This window comes from Hemicordylus capensis, chromosome 1 (assembly GCF_027244095.1).
Source record: "Hemicordylus capensis ecotype Gifberg chromosome 1, rHemCap1.1.pri, whole genome shotgun sequence".
Lineage (NCBI taxonomy): Eukaryota > Metazoa > Chordata > Lepidosauria > Squamata > Cordylidae > Hemicordylus > Hemicordylus capensis.
Genome location: NC_069657.1, coordinates 233029451 through 233048775, shown reverse-complemented (window position 1 = coordinate 233048775; position 19325 = coordinate 233029451). Strand labels below are relative to the sequence as shown.

The following is a 19325-nucleotide window of genomic DNA, read 5'->3' as shown; positions in this document are numbered from 1 at the left end:
CCTTGCACAAGCATGTTAGTATGTGAACCAATTAAACTACACTCAATTCCTTGCAAAAATGATACCTTCTGTGATAACTGAATTAATATCTGTGGGATGTAGAACTGCTTTTTTAAAAATGTGGTATCAGGATGGAGCAGTATGGCAACTCATTAGGTCCAACCCAATGATAGTTATTAACTTAACTGAATCTAAATATTGTCTAATGAAAACAACAAGGTGCCCATCATATACAGTTGCAGACATATAGGAGTATTTTCCAGTGTGATTCCTTACAGCTGGGGATAGCATGAGAATGATGCAACCATGTGGCCTTACCAGTTGGTAAGGGTTTTTTAAAATCCAATCTGCCCCACCCACATGGTTGTATCATTAACACACAGGCCCCATCCAGGTAGGATCATATCACAGAAAAGCCCCTCTTCCACATGGCTGTGTGTAAAGTACTTGACTGAGCATACTGGGAACTGAATTGCACTGCATCACTTTATCCACTTTATCCAAAATGCTTTGAGTATTTTGAACACTGCCTTTTAAGATAAACATTTAAACAACCTCACAAACACTGATCATAAAAATACATGGAAGCATCAGGATTGTGGAAGAATGATGCCGAGAGTGTACAGAGGGCAGAATCATCTTTAGAAGTTTCAGGGAGGAGGGAGAACTTCACTCTTGGAGCTAAGTTCCAGGGACAGGTAAGTTCCAGCCTGCTCCTTATTGCTACTGTATGGCATATCTGAATTCAACAGTTCAAGAAAAGCAATTGGTCAATGTGCTCCATCATTTTCAACAGCAGTGGAAGACACTAATATTCTTTTCCCTCACTAGTTCCTCCATCCTCCCACATGTAGTTCTTTTCAAGTAGCTGGGATAAAGCCATGAACCAAGAGACAGGGTGGAGATTTTACAAGTAATATCTTTGAGCAGTCGCAATGACTTGCCATTAACCTATTTCTCAGCAATGGTTACCACGCATATCTTCATCATATATGAATTAAGTGAACTCTTGATTAATTCATATAATTCTTTATATAAATATTGGTTGAAATGGTAGTTATCAGGTGATAAACTTCCCACTTAGCTTACCACCCCCTGGCAAAGAGACAATCCTCATAGAATTACAATTAGGTTGTCAATATGAATCAACCTAGTTTTGTAACAAATGACTACAACTGCAGATTCATAAGTGCATATGAAAGTTGAATAATTCTGGCTTTGCTTGGCTACCCAAGTAGTCATCATTGCTGATTTCCAGGATTTATGGGGAAAGTAGCCATAACTACCTCAGCTCATAGAGAAGCTACAGGTGATACATAAGGAGTATCATAGTAAGAGTAATGCTTTCCTATTTTGCTTGACTGAAAGGTGCACAAGCCCAGGACCATTAATTCAAACACCCATGCAGAAGATAAAGGGTACCCAAACTTTAAATGAGAAGTGTCATTCTATTACAGGGATTTTCACTATGTTTGAAGCAGGAGCCACTTTGGGGGCAAAACTCCAATATATAAACCATTTCCCTCCATGTTGGGAAATAGTGCTGTGCACTATTTAATACATAGGGCTGTAATTTCCCCAGTCCCAGGGTGTGTGTTTGTGTGTGCTCTTTAAGAGAAGTGGAGTCCTGTCAGGCCCTAACACCATCTTGGAAAAATGCACATGAAGCAACACAAAGTGTAATTCTTTCCAGTGCTTTCGCAAAAGAGCTCTGTGGGAAGGACTGCACATCCCACAGTTCTGTGTGCACCTTCCAAGATCCCGCTGCGGCATGAGGAAATGTAATTTCCCATGAAAGGGCCACATTGCTGCTAGGCAAAGGACAGCACTGTGTGATGGGAACAGCTGCCCCCACAAGGTGGCGGTGGGGTGGGGTGGACTGTGCAGAGCAGAGCTACCACTGGCTCTCAAGCCTTGAAATGAAGGCGACTGGTTCTATTATATATAGAGAACTCTATGTACCCAAAGAGTGAATGAGATCCATAGAGCTATATGCTTGGAACACTTGCTTACAATGGAAATTGGCCACAGCTTATGCAGTCAGATCCCCGAGTCTACAGGAGGCTGGCTTTATTATTTGTAAGGCACCATCTATATTGCTGCAATTGCTGCTATGTTCAAAATTGCCATTTTCATGATAAATCGGGTATATTTTCAAACACCTGGGAAGAAGGTATAGAAGCTGCAACTGTGAAGGGGTGCCATCTCTCTGGAATGAAGGCTGGGAGTGCTGTTCTGGCATCTTCAATGCTTGAAGTCATTCCAGGCATTCCAATCCATGGGTCCTGTCCACTTTGTGTTTTCTAATATCATTTCATGACTTCATTGCTCCTAGTGTGAGAAGCATATTTTCGCAGAGAGAGTATCCACTTATGTGTGATTTAAGTTACTAATATATATATTTAATTCTCTAAGGCATACACGTTGCTAATCCCTTGTGTGGCAGCTCTCGCGCGAGTTCACAAGCAGAAGCACCTGATTGGGCAGTGGGGGATTCCATATGCAGATAGGGAGGGGGAGCCTGTGATGGTTAAGGTCAGTTTTAATGCAACAGTTACTGGTTGGAAGATGTTCCTGATTGTAGAGGAGAGGAGAGGGGAGAAGCGGGCCGGCGGAGGCGCATATGCTCTGCGCCCAGCCCAGCTAGTTTTAAATATTCCTAGTACTATTGACACAGAATAAGGGCTCTGTGTTTTTAAACAGTGCCTTCTAAAAAAAAAAGCAACAACTGGACAGACAGAAGCAGCTTCCCCCCCTCAAATAAATCTTTATAAAAATATTAAAAGCAGTATCCATTTAATTATAATCAGCTGTACAAATACTGGGTGAGGCGTTTTACAGTATAAAAAGTTTATTTCCATTATATACAACTCAATGTGTATGGCATACAGCTTGTTCTTTTTTGTGCTTTACTATCTGCATACAAGGAATACATTTATTATGGTGCTCTAGTGCTACAAACTTTCAGAATTTGCATTCTCCCTTGATTTTAATAGCATAACACCACTTATATTTATGCAATAAAAAACCTTCTAGTTGTGCACATTTGGAAATAAGATGCAAGCTCATAAACGAGGAAAATGCCATTATTCAAAAGCAATTAAATGCTGATAATTTTTTTTAAGGCAGTGTACTTAATAGGAGTTTCACACATAAAACAGCAGTTGCCATTACCTTTGGTTATGTGGTTTTAAAGAAATGATTAAGGCATTCACAGAGACATTCAGATTGCCTACATTTCAGTTAAGAGGAAGGAAAAAAATCTAGATTTAAGAAAACATTCATTTACAGCTATTGCTTTGAGGGAGAGGGAAAGAACATGATATAGACTATTAAGAAAAGAGATCTGAATAATTTTACAGTAATTACTACTTGAGAGAAAGCACAATGTGAACTGAAGCTTTCTTAAAAATAAGAAATGTGTGTTAGATATAAAAGGCTTGATTTGGTGTGGAATGGCTAAAGTGTAGACCTATTTCTTTTAGCAAGCCAACAGTTTTTCACTTCAAAATTCTGTAATACAAAACTCCTACATTGACCTAACTATATTTTGGCAAGATAAGTAACATTTATTTGGAATATGTCGATACTAAAACTGCATTTTAAAAGTGCATTTTTGTAAATCTCCAGCAAGTTACCACATGGATATTGAAATGATAGTGCTTTATAGTAACTTAAATCAAGCATAAATGCATCTGATAATTTTTCGCTAGCAAGCACTTAAAAGTGGTCAGTTCCGAAGAACATTCAAATCTTAACTAAGACTGAAAACTATATATTACATTCTTGGTGAAATATTTTTTAAAAACCATTTTATTAGGAATGAGAATTATTAATAGTTTTGTGTTATGATAAACAGAAATTAAACCTGGAAATAAAAAAGAATCTTTCATTACTATTGCTATACAAATGGAGTTACATAAATTTATAAAATGGAACTAGTTCAGTGTGAAACTCTTAAAAAAATCAGGTTAGAAGATTTTTTCTTTGGTCTTTTAATAAGATTTTGCTCTGTAACGTATCAGATAGTTGGTATATAATAAGTAACAACTTAACCTCAGTCTTAGCTTGAGGTTATGATAACACACAGTCATCCCGAGATTTACCTTTTCCCTTTCTACCCACCTGTGTTTCCTCTTCACTTGCATCCACAGAACTTTCTAGCCTTTCCAGCTGCTCTAATGTATATGCAGTAGCAACAGGTTTTATACTGGTTTTATCTATCAGCTTTTCATGAGAGTCCTCCAACAATTCACATGGAGGCTTTGAGGACTCTGAAACCAAAGAATCAGTTTGCAAATGTTGACCTTCTTCAGATTTCTCTCCTTTCTCCTGATTAATATTTTCATCACCTTCAGTCAATGTGCCCTCATTTATCACCTCATCTTCCAAGTTTAGATATTTTCTCTCTATATTTTCTTCAACTTTTTCTTGGCCCATATACTCCTCTTCATAGTCTTCTTTGATTACATTCTGCACTGCACTTTCTGCAATATCATCTCTCTCTTGTACCTGATCATTATTTCTCTCCTCTTCATTATCTTGACTATCACTTCTTTCAGTAGTTTTTAGCTCTCTGGATTCCTCAAAATCAAATGCTTCATGATATTCTTCTACAGCTACTTCTTCTTCACTGTTGGGATTTTCTTCCTGATCACTGAGTTCAGCCTTCTGTGAGTTGAGGCAAGCAGCTGCTTTAGTATCCGGCACAACTTCACACACCTCTTTCTCTGTCTTTTCACAATTCTCCTCTTGATTCCCTTTGTGTACTTCAATAGTGTCCATGTTTATAGTTGTAGCTCTAGCCAATTCATGAACAGTTTTATCTTGTTTGTTTACATTCTGTTCTTCTACAAGCCAGTCTCTCTCTTGTGCTGGAGAATATTCTTCTTCTTCTTCTTCTTCCTCCTGACTGTCATAAGTAACTACTTTATGTGTTGAAGCATTTGCCAGAGTTTTGTCATCTATGAATTCAGAGTTTATTTCTTTGCATTTTCTAGAGTTATCTCCTATGTCTACATTGCTTTCTTCATAGGCCTGGCATTCATTATGACTAACATCATCTCCAGCAGTTTCTTCTGTATGTAAGGTATCTTTCACAGCATCTTGCTCATTCTTTTTCTCAGAGTCCGAGTGTGCACACAATTCTCCTAACAAAGCTTCTTTCTGATCGTTCTCCTTAATGGAACTCTTTTCAGGGTTATTTTCACCTCCTGTTTCTTGCTCATGTTGCTCCTCTTCAACACATGGATCATGTTTTGAAGCCAGGAACTGGATTTCTTCCATTTCAACTTGTTTTTGTTCCTCTACAAACTCATCTGGTGTATATTCACTAGGACTTGTCATTTCTGCCTGTTCTGCTACTACTTTGGTTTCCTGCTCTTCCTGGATTACATTCTCAGTGTCACTCTCTTCATTACCAGGCTCATTTTTGTCCCACTCTGCTTTACTGGTTATTTTAATATCCTCTTCACCTTCAATGTCTTCCTCCAAATCAGCAACCTTGCTTTCGGTATTTTCTTTTGCATTACACCGCAGTTCAGTATTAGAATCAGAACTTGGTGCTTTGGTAAGAATATCTTCTAGTAATTCTGGTTGACTGGAACTTGCCCTTTGACTATTAATCACAAAATCCAAAGCTTCTTGAAATACTTCATTATTATTCCCTTCTGCCTCATCAGCTAAAGTATCTTTTTGCATTTCTTTACCTTGCTGTTGGGGAAGCATTTCTAAACCTGCAATTATTTCCTGATTAGTCTCAATACCTAGACAAGCTACTTTACTTTGGTTACCAGTTTTACTTACAATATTTCCATGTTCAACATCTTTTCTATCAGACTCTTCCACTTCTGTGGTATTACCCAGTAACCCCGCTTCACTCCTTAATTCAACTACATCACTATTTTCAAGGGAATCAACAATTCCTGGAACATGCTCTGAATGACTTTTAGCTGGTTCCTCAAGTCCACTATTTAATATCAATGTTGATGCAACTTTGCCTTCAATGATTTTCTCTGCCTCCGCATTTTCATCAGCATGCAAAGTCTTTATCTCCGAACATTCCTGTACAATTTCCTGCTCCTTAGTATCCTCTGTGTGTTCCTCATGCTCAGTATTCTGCAAGATTTCTCTTTTCCCCACATTCTCCAAAATCTCATTTTTCATCTCCACTTCATTGGCTCTGCCTAAAAGATCATTAAGAAAGTTGAAGGGACCAAACTGTACGGGGACCACTGTGTTAAGTTTAACACTTACCTCCCCATTTAAAACCCAGAAGAGAGAATGAATCAGAAGAACTGGTTAAGAAAGATCACCTTTTGCCAATTATGTGAAGGCAAAGCAGCAATTGAATTAGTAAGTTGTATCAACAAAATGCACCTCAGTTCCCTGTATCAACTGCCTTTGTAAATCTGGAGCTTTCTGCTGTCATTGAAGCTGTGAAGATTTCACAAGTGAAAATACTCAGTTCAAATATATAATATAGAACAGAGCACTTCAAGTGGCATTCTAAATATTTTTACAAGGATATGTCTCATCAATTGTAATGGAACATTAAGTAATTGTGCTTAAGAAAACAGTGTACAGTTTAAGATGATGAAAGAGGAAACATTTCTTCTACTGTTCATAAAAAGGAGTTGACTCATACATTGCCTGCAGTTTTTCACTCTCTTATTGTGTTCACAATTATATATCTGCAGTACTGCATATTTAATGTCTGTTTTCTTCAAAAGAGTAAATAATAAAAGGCTATGTACCTCAACTGGCATCCAGACCTTTGGCACAGCAGTGTATCATAAACAGATGCTCACAAGTGGAAGGACAGTTGCATCTATGCGCAGGTTTGTTACATGAGCAGAAGAGACTCTTTCATAAGCATAGCTTGCTTCTGAACCTTCCACCAAAGGTCTGGATGCCACATTTTACTTTCTCCTTCAGACTTGCCTGATAGCTATAAAGATTTAATTGACCAAATATTATGTTTTATTATCCTTGCTGACATTAGGGACCAGTAGGTTTTCATCAAATATGAGATAATTTCAAATTACCACCATAATACTAAGCATAACTAACATATACTGTTATATGTTATATTGTATACATATACATATATTGTATATGCTCTAACATATACAAGCTGGTGCAAACAAAAGTATTCTAGAACTTTACCCTAACCTTATAAAGAGTCAAGTACTCTTAGTCTGGTTCTCGTGTTATGTGTTTTCTGGGAATCAAAGCAACTTTGGAGGATACAATTAAGTCTGTATATCTGTCTAAATAAAAGTTGATGCATATTTTGTATATTTGCCCTGTTACATAGTTAAGATGTCTTTTGATCACTTATTTTCTTAGATGGGGGAGGAAGGAATTACTTTCACATTCCCTTTTAACATTGAAAAAATGTAATAATGCTTGAAGTGATCATTGCCATAAGCAGAGAATAAAATGCATAGAAGTGATTAAACAAGCAGCATGCTGGTGATCAGTTCAGATTATAGAAGTTTTCAAGCAAAGGTGGTGATCAAAAATTCTGGAAGAATTCACTTACCTAGTATATCATCCTCAACTTCTTTAAGGGCATGACTTGTCTCTGGAACAATCTTGGGAGAAAATCCATCTTTATCAAGAGGAACAGAGGTTTCGCCATTGGTAGCTACTTCTGAGCTGAAGATTATTCCATGTTGCTGTGAGTAAAAGAAAGTAATGATACGGTATCATGGTCATGAATTTTTATTTTGTCAGCAGGCTGAAGACCCAAAACAGAGATGGTCCAGAGCATGTATGTGCCTAATGGGAGGATATTAACGTCTGATACAACATGATAAAGGAGACTGTATTATATTGAGATCAACAGAGATCATGGTCACAGACATCTCAATCTGTGCAAAGATTTTAAAAGTCACTTTAAGGTGCCTGCGGCCTTTACGCCAGAATTAAGGGGTGAGGGAAGGAGGTGCGGTGGCAGCACAGCAGGACCCTCCAGCCAACAATAGGCTCCACATGGTTGAGAGGGCCTCGAAGGAATAGAGGCAGTGGATGAGGAGTGGCAACTTCCTGGCTAAGGGTCTGCATGCTCTCCCCCCTTTCCATTTACCATGGAGTGCTGTTTGCGCTCCACTTGGGGGCTCTCCCCACAATGGTGTTTGCTCAGAGAGTGGCCAGGTTGGGCTTGCAGCGAGGCCATGACCACATTTAGCAGCCAGTGAGGGTGCCGTAGGGGGTGGTGGGTGGCACCTTTAAGTGGAAATTAGAAGGTGCTCACCTCCTTGTATTGCAGGCCCTGACCCGACAGCGGCGGAGGATCAGCTGCGCCACTAAGATGCAGCCACTCTTGCATGCAGCGTGTGCCCAGCTGAGTGGTGGAACCGATCCTCCACCACTGCTGGGAAGAGTTTTCAGGGCCAGCCATACAAGGAGGTAAGCACCTTCTAATTTCCATCTAAAGGCACCTCCCGCTCCCCCTCCCCTGGTCTTTGCAGTGGCTGCACCCGTGTGGCCTTGGCCTCGCTGCAGGCCACCCCCGCCCAAGCAAACACCTTCAGTGGGGAGGAGAGCAAGAGGCCAAAATGCTCCCACGTGGAGCACAAACGGCTCTCCATGGGAAAGGGAAAGAGGGGTTGTATTTGGTGCTTTAGCTGCACCCTTTACAACGTTGTGGCGTTTCTGAAGTGATTTTTTAAAAATTCAACCATTTTGCGGCTTTTACACCAATGTGGCCTTTCTACCAGAAAATATGGTACATCTGTATCTTTGCTTCTCCTCCAAGCAGTTCAGAGCATCATTTTGTCCCATGGCAATCATGTGAGGTAAATTAGATTGAGCACCTCACAGCCAAAGCAGGATTTAAAACTGGGTTTCCTTATGTCCGAGTCCAAAAGCTTTCACAACATTCATTTGTTTTAATATGGTTTGAGCAGGAAACATCTCAACAGGTTCTGTCAGGGTCATCAGGGCTTTGGTTTACAGAGACAGACTGACAAATGGTCTCTGTTAAATAGCAGGATATGATTAGATACATGCTTCTCTCCAGTGTTAATGTTCACTAAATATCAGAACATAGCTGTGCATTACAGTACTACACTTAATTTTAAAAATTCCACATTTATTTGCTCAAAACTACTGCAAATCTCTACCCAGCTTTTTTGTCTGGTACACAGAAAGAACAGATACTTTTAAAAAAAACTTTTTTCTTTTGTTGTTTCTGCATACCTTCAATTGTTCCTTCAGCACAATCACCTCCTCTCTAAGATCATCTCGCTCACTTCTTATGGAATCAAAGAACTCTTTCTGTCTCTCTAATGCCTGAGTTTTTATGGGACAAGTAGCAAGCAGAGAGACAAGAAGAGGAGGAAAAAAGAAGAAGAAAAATAAAGGTAAAGAAAATTAGCAATAAGAATAAGCAGGTTTCAGATATACAGAGAATAATGGAATTTGCATGCAAGTAGAGAAAGGATTTTATTCTAATGTGTTTGGCTGTTATGACAGCTTCCATTACAGAACTGAGCTGCCATTTGCAGTTAACACTGCAGAATGTGCAATGTTCTCAACACTTTGAGCGGCACTTAGAATTTCACAAAGATGTGTTCTATGTGTATAATATAAACAAGCTTGTTTTGTTCAGCTGCACTTGATCCTTACAAATGCTGGTTTCACAAATGTTCCAAGTCACTAGCCTCTCACCACACATTGTGGTTTTGCCTAAGCTTCCTCATTTTCTCTTTTTATGGTTATGGCATTATGAATCCCCCCCCCCCCGTTAACAATACTACATAGAATTCCAGTGATGAGCTAATGTTTCTCATATTATAAATTTGAAAGGGGATGAAGCTGTAGTTCAGGGCTACAGCTTTGCATTGAAATGGCCTCCCAGGTTCAATCCCTGGCATCCTGTCTGAAACCTTGGAGAGCTGCTGCCAGTCAGTATAGCCAATACTGAGATGGACCAATGGTCTGACTTGGTATAAGGCAGCTTCTTGTCTAGGGCTGGCAAATTTTATAATTTCTTCTTGTCTAGGGCTGGCAAATTTTATAATTTACTATTGCCACAATATAGGTCACAATGACATGTAATAACTTGTGTATTTAAAATGTATATGTTTTATCCTACAAAAGCTATTGCTCAGTACCATTGGCTGACATTCAAAGTTACGCATGAGCAGTCTTACTGAAATTCATGGGGAATGTGAGTCATGACTCACTTGTCCCATTAATTTCAATGAGATTTCTAATGAGTTATTAATGAGTAATCAGAATGGCAAATATTGAAATCAATGAGAAGCTAGTTGTTCCTATCTTGTGTCTCAATTTCAGTGACACCTAGGAATGTAAACTCATTTAGGATACAACCCATTCCTTTATGAATGGAAACCTCATACAGTAGTTAGCAAGAGATTTACCAGTCTTAAATCTGTATGTCTGCCACTGTACTATGGGACATGCAAGGTGAACTTGAGCAAGGCATTATGTACATAATCTAGAACAACATGCCTTTAAAAAAATTAAAAAAAAAAAGGATAACATTCTAGCAGCATTATTGAAGGCAAAAGGGCATAGTGTCCTTCGCTGCATTTCTTAGCAATTGAAATTTTTATTCTTCAACTTGAAACTACTGCATATGCATTTCTTGTACGTAAATGTGAAGGCTCAGGTTTAAAGTGTTTTGTGGGGGGAAACCACTATTGCCACTAGGGCAGAATATATGTGGATCGCTGTGAATATATTCAGGCTAAAAAGTGGCAAATAGAGGGTAGAATGGTTTTGTCCAAGTGGCACAGTGATGTGGCTACTCACGAGCAGGCTCATCTGCAAGTGGAGTTGCAAGTCACTGCTGAAGCTACTTGCAGACAAAGTTACTCATTAGTAGGAAGGGCAATGTGCTCACGTTGTAGCAAATATGAAACACATAGTGGAAAAGTTAGCACGTGCTTAATGAGCACTCACTTGCATGGGACAAAACCCAGAAGCAAGTCCTACTCAAAGAAATGACTTGGGATGTAATACAAAACCCATGCCAAACTGTTTGCAGTGTGTCTGGGAATGGGACAGATCTAGAAACACAGTGGTTTTCTTTGGGAATTAGAAAAGATTGCCACATTATAGGGCTTCTTCACTAAGTACATTTTCGATATTTCGCCCAGGAATTCCAACTCATCATTACTAAACCTACCTGAAAACATAAAGGATTAAAACTTTGTACTATGTGGATTAAGGTAAGTTCAACGAATTTGTGTAATTTGAGTTACATTCCAATTGTAACATTTCTGTTTGCTGCATTCTGTTCTAACACCCCAAATTAGCTTAGGTTGCCACTACTCAATTTAACAACATAATGCATATCTTCCCTCATACAAAAGAGTATATGTGTGCATTTTGTTGCATGAAGAGGAGCTTAATTCTCAATGGATAAGAGTGTTAATGTAACTAATATTTGGACTAAAGTGACATGTCACTGTAAGTGTGCCACTTAATTCTGAGTATACACACAGAGGAAGATTAAAAGATACTGAGGCTGATATCCAAAGATTATTGGAGGAGTTTTTGTCCATACCCTCAGTTTCTGTGCTCTCTCTTCCCACAACTGGGGAACCTTCCAGAACTTTTTTCAATTCATCAAAACAACGGCACTCAGAATGGGAAATCCAGCAAGCCCTAGTGTGCTTGCAGAAACACTTCAGAAAGCAATATAAACTTTTTGAATCCTAAACCATTATATTAAACTAAGATTACTGCACTCCAAATATTATCTTGTTTGAAACTGAGCACTGACAATACGGAAGAAAAAAATCTGATATGACCGAGAATCCTACCCCTATTTTTTTTTCTTTCCACTCTATTGTCTCCTGAAGATCAGAAATTTCCCTGACATAGCTCTCCTGTTTCTGTTGCAGTTGTCGAATTTCCTGAGGCACAGGCGCAAATAAGAAGATAGAAAGCAGATGAGAGTTAATCAGAAGAAAAATTCAAGTTCGTAACATTTACAAAGAACAATGAAATCAAGCATTGCAAACCAAGGCCAAAGGAATCTACAGTACCTATTTACACCAGTTTCATAGTGCTGCCCAAAATGTCCCCTCTTAAGAGAAAATACAATTCTATGTTACCTACCTGCAGAGAGCACAGTGGCCAGTTTGTGGCATGGAGGGGTCTGCAATACTCAGGAGCAGGAGCAGGAGGGCCCATGGGCAAAGTCAGGCCTTGGTTAATGTCCATCTCTTCAGGTCTGAGCTTATTCCCCAGGCACAGGGGCATATGGTGATCTCGTTCAATGAATGACTGGTACCACTTCACTCTTAGCACTTGAGCCAGCATGGTGTAGTGTTTAGAGTGCTGGACTAGGACCGGGGAGACCCTAGTTCAAATCCCCATTCAGCCATGAGACTTGCTGGGTGACTCTGGGCCAGTCACTTCTCTCTCAGCCTAACCTACTTCACAGGGTTGTTGTGAGGAGAAACTTAAGTATGTAGTACACTGCTCTGGGCTCCTTGGAGGAAGAGCGGGATATAAAATGTAAATAATAATAATAATAATAATAATAATAATAATAATAATGGCACACTTGCCAAAAGGGCTGGCTAGCACTGTCCCACTTCTACCAAGAGTAGAGGTCAATCTTATGACATAATCTCACACTTCTTCCTTCCAGTTTTTAGGTGTGTTGTTTTTGGTAGTGGATGCATGAAAAACAGAGTGCTTGTAATTTGATTACAAGAGCAAGTACTTTGGATCTTCCTCTTAACAGTAGCTGTTGCCAGCTTTCTGCCCTTGCTTTCTCAGGCCACTCTACAAAGGGTCAGGTAGCTCCACATTTTTCCCCCTTTTCTCTGCCTCCAGGCATGTTTCTCAGCCTAGTAGTGGGGAGGGGGCTACTTTTGCTTTCCTGGCTTCTGTCTAAGATCAGTATCAAACTCAGCATTCCAGAATGTGGAACCATGTTTCCTGTGGTTTGGTTCGTGGGTAAGAAATTAGGGTAACTGCTATTACAGGCTCTAAGGAGGTGTTATGCATTTGTCTTGATGGCTCTAGGCTACCTGCAGGTTCAGGGGCACAAGGCCTCTGAACACCAGTTGCAGGAGAAAGGGCATGCCTTCAGCTCCTGCTTGTGCACTTCCAAGGAGCCTCTCCTGGGTCACTGTGGCAAACAGGATTCTGGACTAGATGGGCCTTTGGCTTGCACTGGCAGGGCTCTATTATCTTATTAAGTTATTTTAAAACACTTTTTAAAAGGGAAATACATGGAGAGCTATAAAATATAGGAAGGGTTTCCCCCTGTAATAATGTGCACAATAAACCCATAGCTGGTGCTGTGTTTAGATCAAATAAAACGAGAATTTAACAGAAGAGTTTACTGAAACGTTCTATTGCTCCACAAGCTCAGAGGCCAGCCACTGAATTATTGAGTTACTTCCTGTAAAAAATCTGAAGCTGTAACACAGATTACCTGTGTTGTATCAGTCTGCATACAATATATTGATAAAGACTATCATCATTTCCTTAAATGTAATAAAGTAATTCACTTACTGCGAGAAGTTCCTCTCTTTGCTTCAGAGTTTCTTTGACTTCCATGAACTGAAACTGCAAAACAGTATGTGCATGCTTCTCTCTCTCAAAGTCCTACAAAATAAGCATTTTTCAATCAGCTTGTGAACTACAGGCTCAGTAGTTCTGTAATAAAAACTCAATTTTGCAGAAGGTATGTAGAATGGACTGGCCAGGTGAAATAATATTTTCAGTGAAAAAGACCGTGCCTTCTCTAAATGTCCCCATTTGGTCACAAGTGTCACCCTACCTTTTCACAGGTATTAGTTCTAAGGTTCGATTCATATACTGACCCAATATGTGCACTATGCATATGATGAGTCATGTAAGCAACCTTCAGACTCATTGCACAGGAGACCCTATTACACATAGACCCATTACACATATACACAAATAGTTGCATAAGTAGCTTCCTGATCATGTGATTCACGCTGTGAGGACTAGACAAAATAGAGCAGAGTTTACTGATGTCCTATACACATAGGACCTGATTCACACAGAAGCTATGATGCCTGGTGAGGGTGTGGAGCACCAGCTCAAGGCTCACTACTGCAGCCTGCCACATGCCTAGGCCAGGGATCTGCAGGCTGTGGCTACCGAGCCACATCTCTGACTCATCATAAATAAAGTGTCATCTTGATGTATCGAGTAGTGCATTTAAAAGAACAATATCAAGCATTTGTTCTTGACTTCTTTATACTTTTAAATGCACTACTTTATATGTACAATGTGAGAGTCAGAATTGTGTACAGCTAGAAGCCAGCCAGAATGCAGAGGGCTCTGCAAAGGAAACACCAGTGGAGAAAGTAAAAGACAGAAAAGAAGCACCACTGCGCTAAGTGAGATGCAGCTGGGAAGTTTCCGGCTAGCGAGGCCCTAGGCTCAGTTTGAGTAGCCTTGCCGTAAGGCCCCAATTCTGTAAACACAGAAATTTAATTGATAAACACAGAGAAAATAAATACATTCAAGTGTGGAGATAACAACTAAAAAGAGAAGACAGAAGATTAACATCAAGAATTTCAGCAAGGCTGGACCGAGTCTTATGCTTTTATAAGTTCAGCTGGGTCCTACTGTGCCTCATTTGCAATGAGAAATTTAACAATAAGAAATCAAACCTGAAAAGACTTTTTAAAAACATTTGCTCAAACTCCACCAATTGGTGATGCAAAAAAGAAGCAGTAGAGGAGCTAAAGAATAAAGCAGAGCAAACCAAGTGTACATTTGCTAAGTGGGTAAACTGCCAATATCACTACTGCTTGTTTGACCATGGTCCAAGGGATAGCTGAACAAGGAACGTCATCCATATATGGAGAATCTATGAAAAAGTGCTTCATAAAAACACAGAAACACCCTTTCAGTAGTTTAAAAACAGAAATGAAATGGTAAACAATGTTGTTAGAGGTATGTCATTTTCTGTGAAGACACGAGGGAGAGAGAGGAGAGAATGAATTGTAAGGATGGCCACAGATGTGATTAGCCAAAAGGTTAGTAACATTAAGTACCACAATGAGTCCTGTGACATGGATGACATCATGCAGGTTGCCCTACTCTGCAGATATTAGTGCTCAAGGAACGAAAAAATAATGAATCAAATTACCAGCACTCAAAAGGGCAAGCTTGGGGATGGGGGGAGATATTGTATTTGCTGTCACTGAAAATGTGAAAAACTACAGGTTGCTTACTTGTAACTGGTTCTTCTAGTGGTCATCTATCCTTTTACACCAATGTGCTATGCACCTACACAGAGACCTCGCTGGAACCTAACAAGCTCAATTCTCCTGCTTTGGACAGGAATCCCGCCCCCAGCCACTATATGTGGCTGCGCCACTCCACATCCTCTCAGTCACAGAGTCCAGCTTCAGTAGACCCAGCGGGGAGGACGGGAGGGCATGTAAAAGGACAGATGGCGACTAAAAGAACCAAAGTTACAGGTAAGCAACCTGTAGTTCTTCGATGTGGTCTCTGTCTTTTACACCAATGGGTGCATAACAAGCTAGCATCCAAGGAGGAGGGAACAAATGGAAGCAATATGTAATCTGCCAGAAGTATTTATTTCAGGAACGAGTATATCAACTGAAAATAGACTGCAGGACACTCCTGCCAAACATAGCATCATTCTGTGCCCTGGCATCAATAGCATAATGACAGATAAAGGAGTGGGGCAAATAGCCGCCTGGCAGATAGTGTCCAAAGGGACCACATGATCAAAGGCAACAGAGGCCACCATAGACCTAACTGAATGCACCTTAACGGTTGCAGGCAACTGTTTACATGCTAATTTAAAGTTCAATTGTTGAAACTATCCACCTAGACCTAGACTGAGCAGAAACTTGTAGACCTTTACGTAGTCCATCAAATAGAATAAACAGAGGAGGAGTTTTCCTCCATTCAGGTGACCTCTGGACATAGAAGGATAATGCCCTCCTAATGTCCAAATGATGCAACCTGCACTCTGCATCAGAGGAAGGGTTCTGGGAAAACACAGCCAAAGTAAGTGGCAACGAACGATGGAACATGGAAATCAACGAACGATGGAACATGGAAATTCACCAAGGAATTGGACATCCGGCTGGAGTACTACCTTGTCCTTGTGAAACTGAAGGTACAGCAGATCAACCCTCAGGTCCTGCAATTCACTCACCCTCCTAGCAGAGGTGATGGCCACCAGGAAGGCAACCTCCCAGGACAGGAGATGGGGGTCAATTGAGGCCAATGGCTCAAAGGGAGGCTGTAGCAATCTGGCCAAAACCACAGACAGGTCCCACGCCAGTGACATAACAGGGTCATCCCAAAAAACATGGGACAAACCTTTCAGGAAACTTTTAACTAATAGTCCTTAAACCATGAAACCTGGGGTGCTAGCGAATGCGCCACAATCTGTTCATAGGACTTTCACGTGGTTGGCTTTCTGGCTGCAAACAGAATGTCTCTGAGTCTCACTGGGAAGTTGGCAAGATCTTCCAGGCCGTCAGGTGCAGGGACCGAATGTCTGGGTGGAGCACCCGTCCTCCCTCCTGTGACAGTAGGTACGGAAGAGCGGGGAGGCGCACCCAAGTCACAGTCAGTTGCCTCAGGGCCGCAAACCAAGGCCTCCTGGGACACCAGGGGGCTTTCAGGATGGCCCTGGTGCGGTCTACCGTCAGTTTGCACAGCACCCTTGGAATGAGGAGAAACAGGAAATAGGTAAAGGAGAGGACCTGTACAGGACAGGACGAAGGCATTGCCCTAAGAGCCCTCGCCTTCCCCTCCCCTGGAGCAATAGAGGGCACATTGTCCTGAGATGCAAAGACATCCAGAGCTGGAGCACCCCATATTGCAAATATGCTCCAGAGGACACCCCGGTCCAAGCCCCATTTGTGGGAGACCATCGTCAGCCTGCTCAACATGTCTCAACATTCAGGGACCCTTGGATGTAGACCGCATGAGGTGACACTACAAGTGCCACACACCAATGCCAAAGGTCTAGTGACAGGAACAGAAGGCTTCTTGTAGTCGGGCCTCCTTGTCGATTTATATAGGCTTTCACCGTCGTATTGTCCATGGATTGTCACCAAGCAACCCGCAATCATGGGCAAGAAACCCTTGAGTGCATGGAATATGGCCAACAGCTCCAAATAATTGATGTACCGATCCTTCTCCATGGGCGACCAATGGTTGCACAGGCAAAACCCGTCCAAATGAGCTCCCCAACCTAGCTCTGACGCGTCAGTTGTAACCACCCATCACAGCTGGGGAATATGGAAGGGGGCGCCCAAGTTCAGATGAGGAATCTTGATCCACCATGGAGGGCGCATGCGCTCCAAACGAGCCAAGTCCCAAAGAGGGTCAAACACGTCCAAGAACCATCGCTGAATGATGCACATCTGAAAACACGCATGAGGGAGCATGTACGTGGTAGCAGCCATATGTCCCAAGAGGCGCTGCACCAAGTGCATGGTCTGCGGACCTCCAGCCAGGAAAATGAAGGCCAGCCTCACGAGCATTCTTATGCAGGAAAACCTTCTTTAAGCCAGTATCGAAGATCAGCCCTATAAATTGTATCCTGAGAGTTGGTTCCAGGTGGGACTTCTCAAAATCTATCTGGAAGCCCAGATTCTGCAGGGTATCTATGACCAATCCGAAAGCCTCCAGGGGAGCCTGACTGGAACTCGTCAGGATGAGCCAATCATCCAGGTAGGGCAGGATCTGCAACCCTCATTCCTGCAGAAAAGCCACCGCTGGGGCCAGGCATTTTGTAAAAACCTTCGGTACCATCGTGGGACCAAACGGCAAGGCTTTGGACTGGTAAGGAATCCCCCGCATCTGGACATGCAGGAAGCATCGATGCTGAGGGCATATCGAGACATGATAAAATACATGTTTCAAGTCTAGGGAGACCATCCACATGTCTCTTTCTAGGAGGACCAGTAAGTACCAACAACATTCGGAAACGACTGTACACCAGGTGCTTGTTAAGGGCCCTGAGGTCCAGTATAGGACATTGACCGTCGTCTGGTTTCGGAACAACAAAGTATCAGGAATAGAAACTGGGGCTCTGCACATTTGCGACCCTTCCTATTGCATCCTTTGAGAGGAGAGCGGAGACCTCTTCATCCAACTCTGAAGTAGATGGAGTAGTCACGACCCCGGACAGTCAATCAATAGGTCAGACCTGCTTGCCTCCTGAGAGCCACAAATGTGGCCATCACTTTGGCTGCGCACTCTACCAAGTGTCTAGCCGAATAGAGCTCCTGCTTCACCACTTGTACTGCTTTGCAGAGAAAGGCTTTAGCCAGGTCATGCTTGTCCTGTGGTAGGAAATCCAAAAGGGGGGGCCACCTTTTCCCACAAATAGTGGTTATATCTGGCATTGTAGGCTTGGTAATTAGCCACCCTTAAGTGGAGAGCCAAAGCTGAGTAAAGCCTCCTTCCAAAGGAGTCCAACTTCCTGCCCTCATCACCAGGCGCAGAATGACTGTGACCTCTGGACTTCTGCAGAGATGACTCCACCACAATGGAGTTAGGGGGTGGGATGATTCTTCAGGAAAGCTGTATCATCCTGCAGCTGTACCCTGTAAAAGTTCTCTAAGCACCTGTTGAGTTGGGAAAGTCGCTGGCTTTTCCCAATGCCCTCACATGACCCCCAATAATGCAGTGTTGTTGTTGTTGTTGTTGTTAATAATAATAATTCGATTTCTATACTGCCCTTCCAAAAATGGCTCAGGGCGGTTTACACAGAGAAATAATAAATAAATAAGATGGCTCCATCTGGGTCATGCGAGGGCATTGGGAAAAGCCGAAAGCCACCAGGACTCAGGTGCTTATAGACATTGCCACATGAACTACTGTTCGGACTATGGGAAGCCCCGATATGGGTCTCGGTACCAAGAGAACATAAGAACAGCCCTGCTGGATCAGGCCCAAGGCCTAGTCCAGCACACTGTTTCACACAGTAACCCACAGAGAGGAACCTTGCTTATGGGAAAGCTGGGACTGTTCACGATTGGCGTGAGTCCCCCTCGCATTCGGAGAAAGACCTTGCTCACACTCTCGTCAGCATTGCCTTCTAGATCACCCTGAGCAGCGCAATTCGCCCTCTGAAGTGAGGCCTTCAACAACAGGCTTCAATACCTACCCAAGTACTGCTAGCGGAGCCACACAGCTCAGTACCGGGCAATGTGGAAAACAAAGGGGACTCCCCTACTGTTTTGATGGCTTTGGCCAAGGACTCTAGCACCTCCCAAGTCAGACAGTGAGAGCAAACCTGGTTCTCCAGGCTCAGATGCTGTTTCCCTGGGGTTTTCCCATCTGGA

The 19325-nt window shown here is 41.8% G+C and overlaps 1 protein-coding gene across 44 annotated transcripts in view; it reads right to left on the bottom strand.

Moving 5' to 3' along the window:
• The window catches only part of LRRFIP1 (LRR binding FLII interacting protein 1), a 159190-nt gene that overhangs the window by 8061 nt on the left and 131804 nt on the right, over nt 1-19325 (bottom strand). For 38 of the 44 annotated variants that reach the window (XM_053283243.1, XM_053283247.1, XM_053283249.1 and 35 more), the window contains 5 exons: nt 13516-13608; nt 11805-11897; nt 9208-9300; nt 7547-7682; nt 2834-6185 (listed from right to left, as the gene is read on the bottom strand). In XM_053283243.1, the coding sequence (XP_053139218.1) occupies nt 4075-6185; nt 7547-7682; nt 9208-9300; nt 11805-11897; nt 13516-13608 (2526 nt within the window). In that variant the 3' untranslated portion in view covers nt 2834-4074. Of the gene's footprint in view, nt 1-2833; nt 6186-7546; nt 7683-9207; nt 9301-11804; nt 11898-13515; nt 13609-19325 lie in introns of those variants that run through there. The other 6 variants (XR_008313028.1, XM_053283284.1, XM_053283286.1 and 3 more) reach the window with 3 other exon arrangements.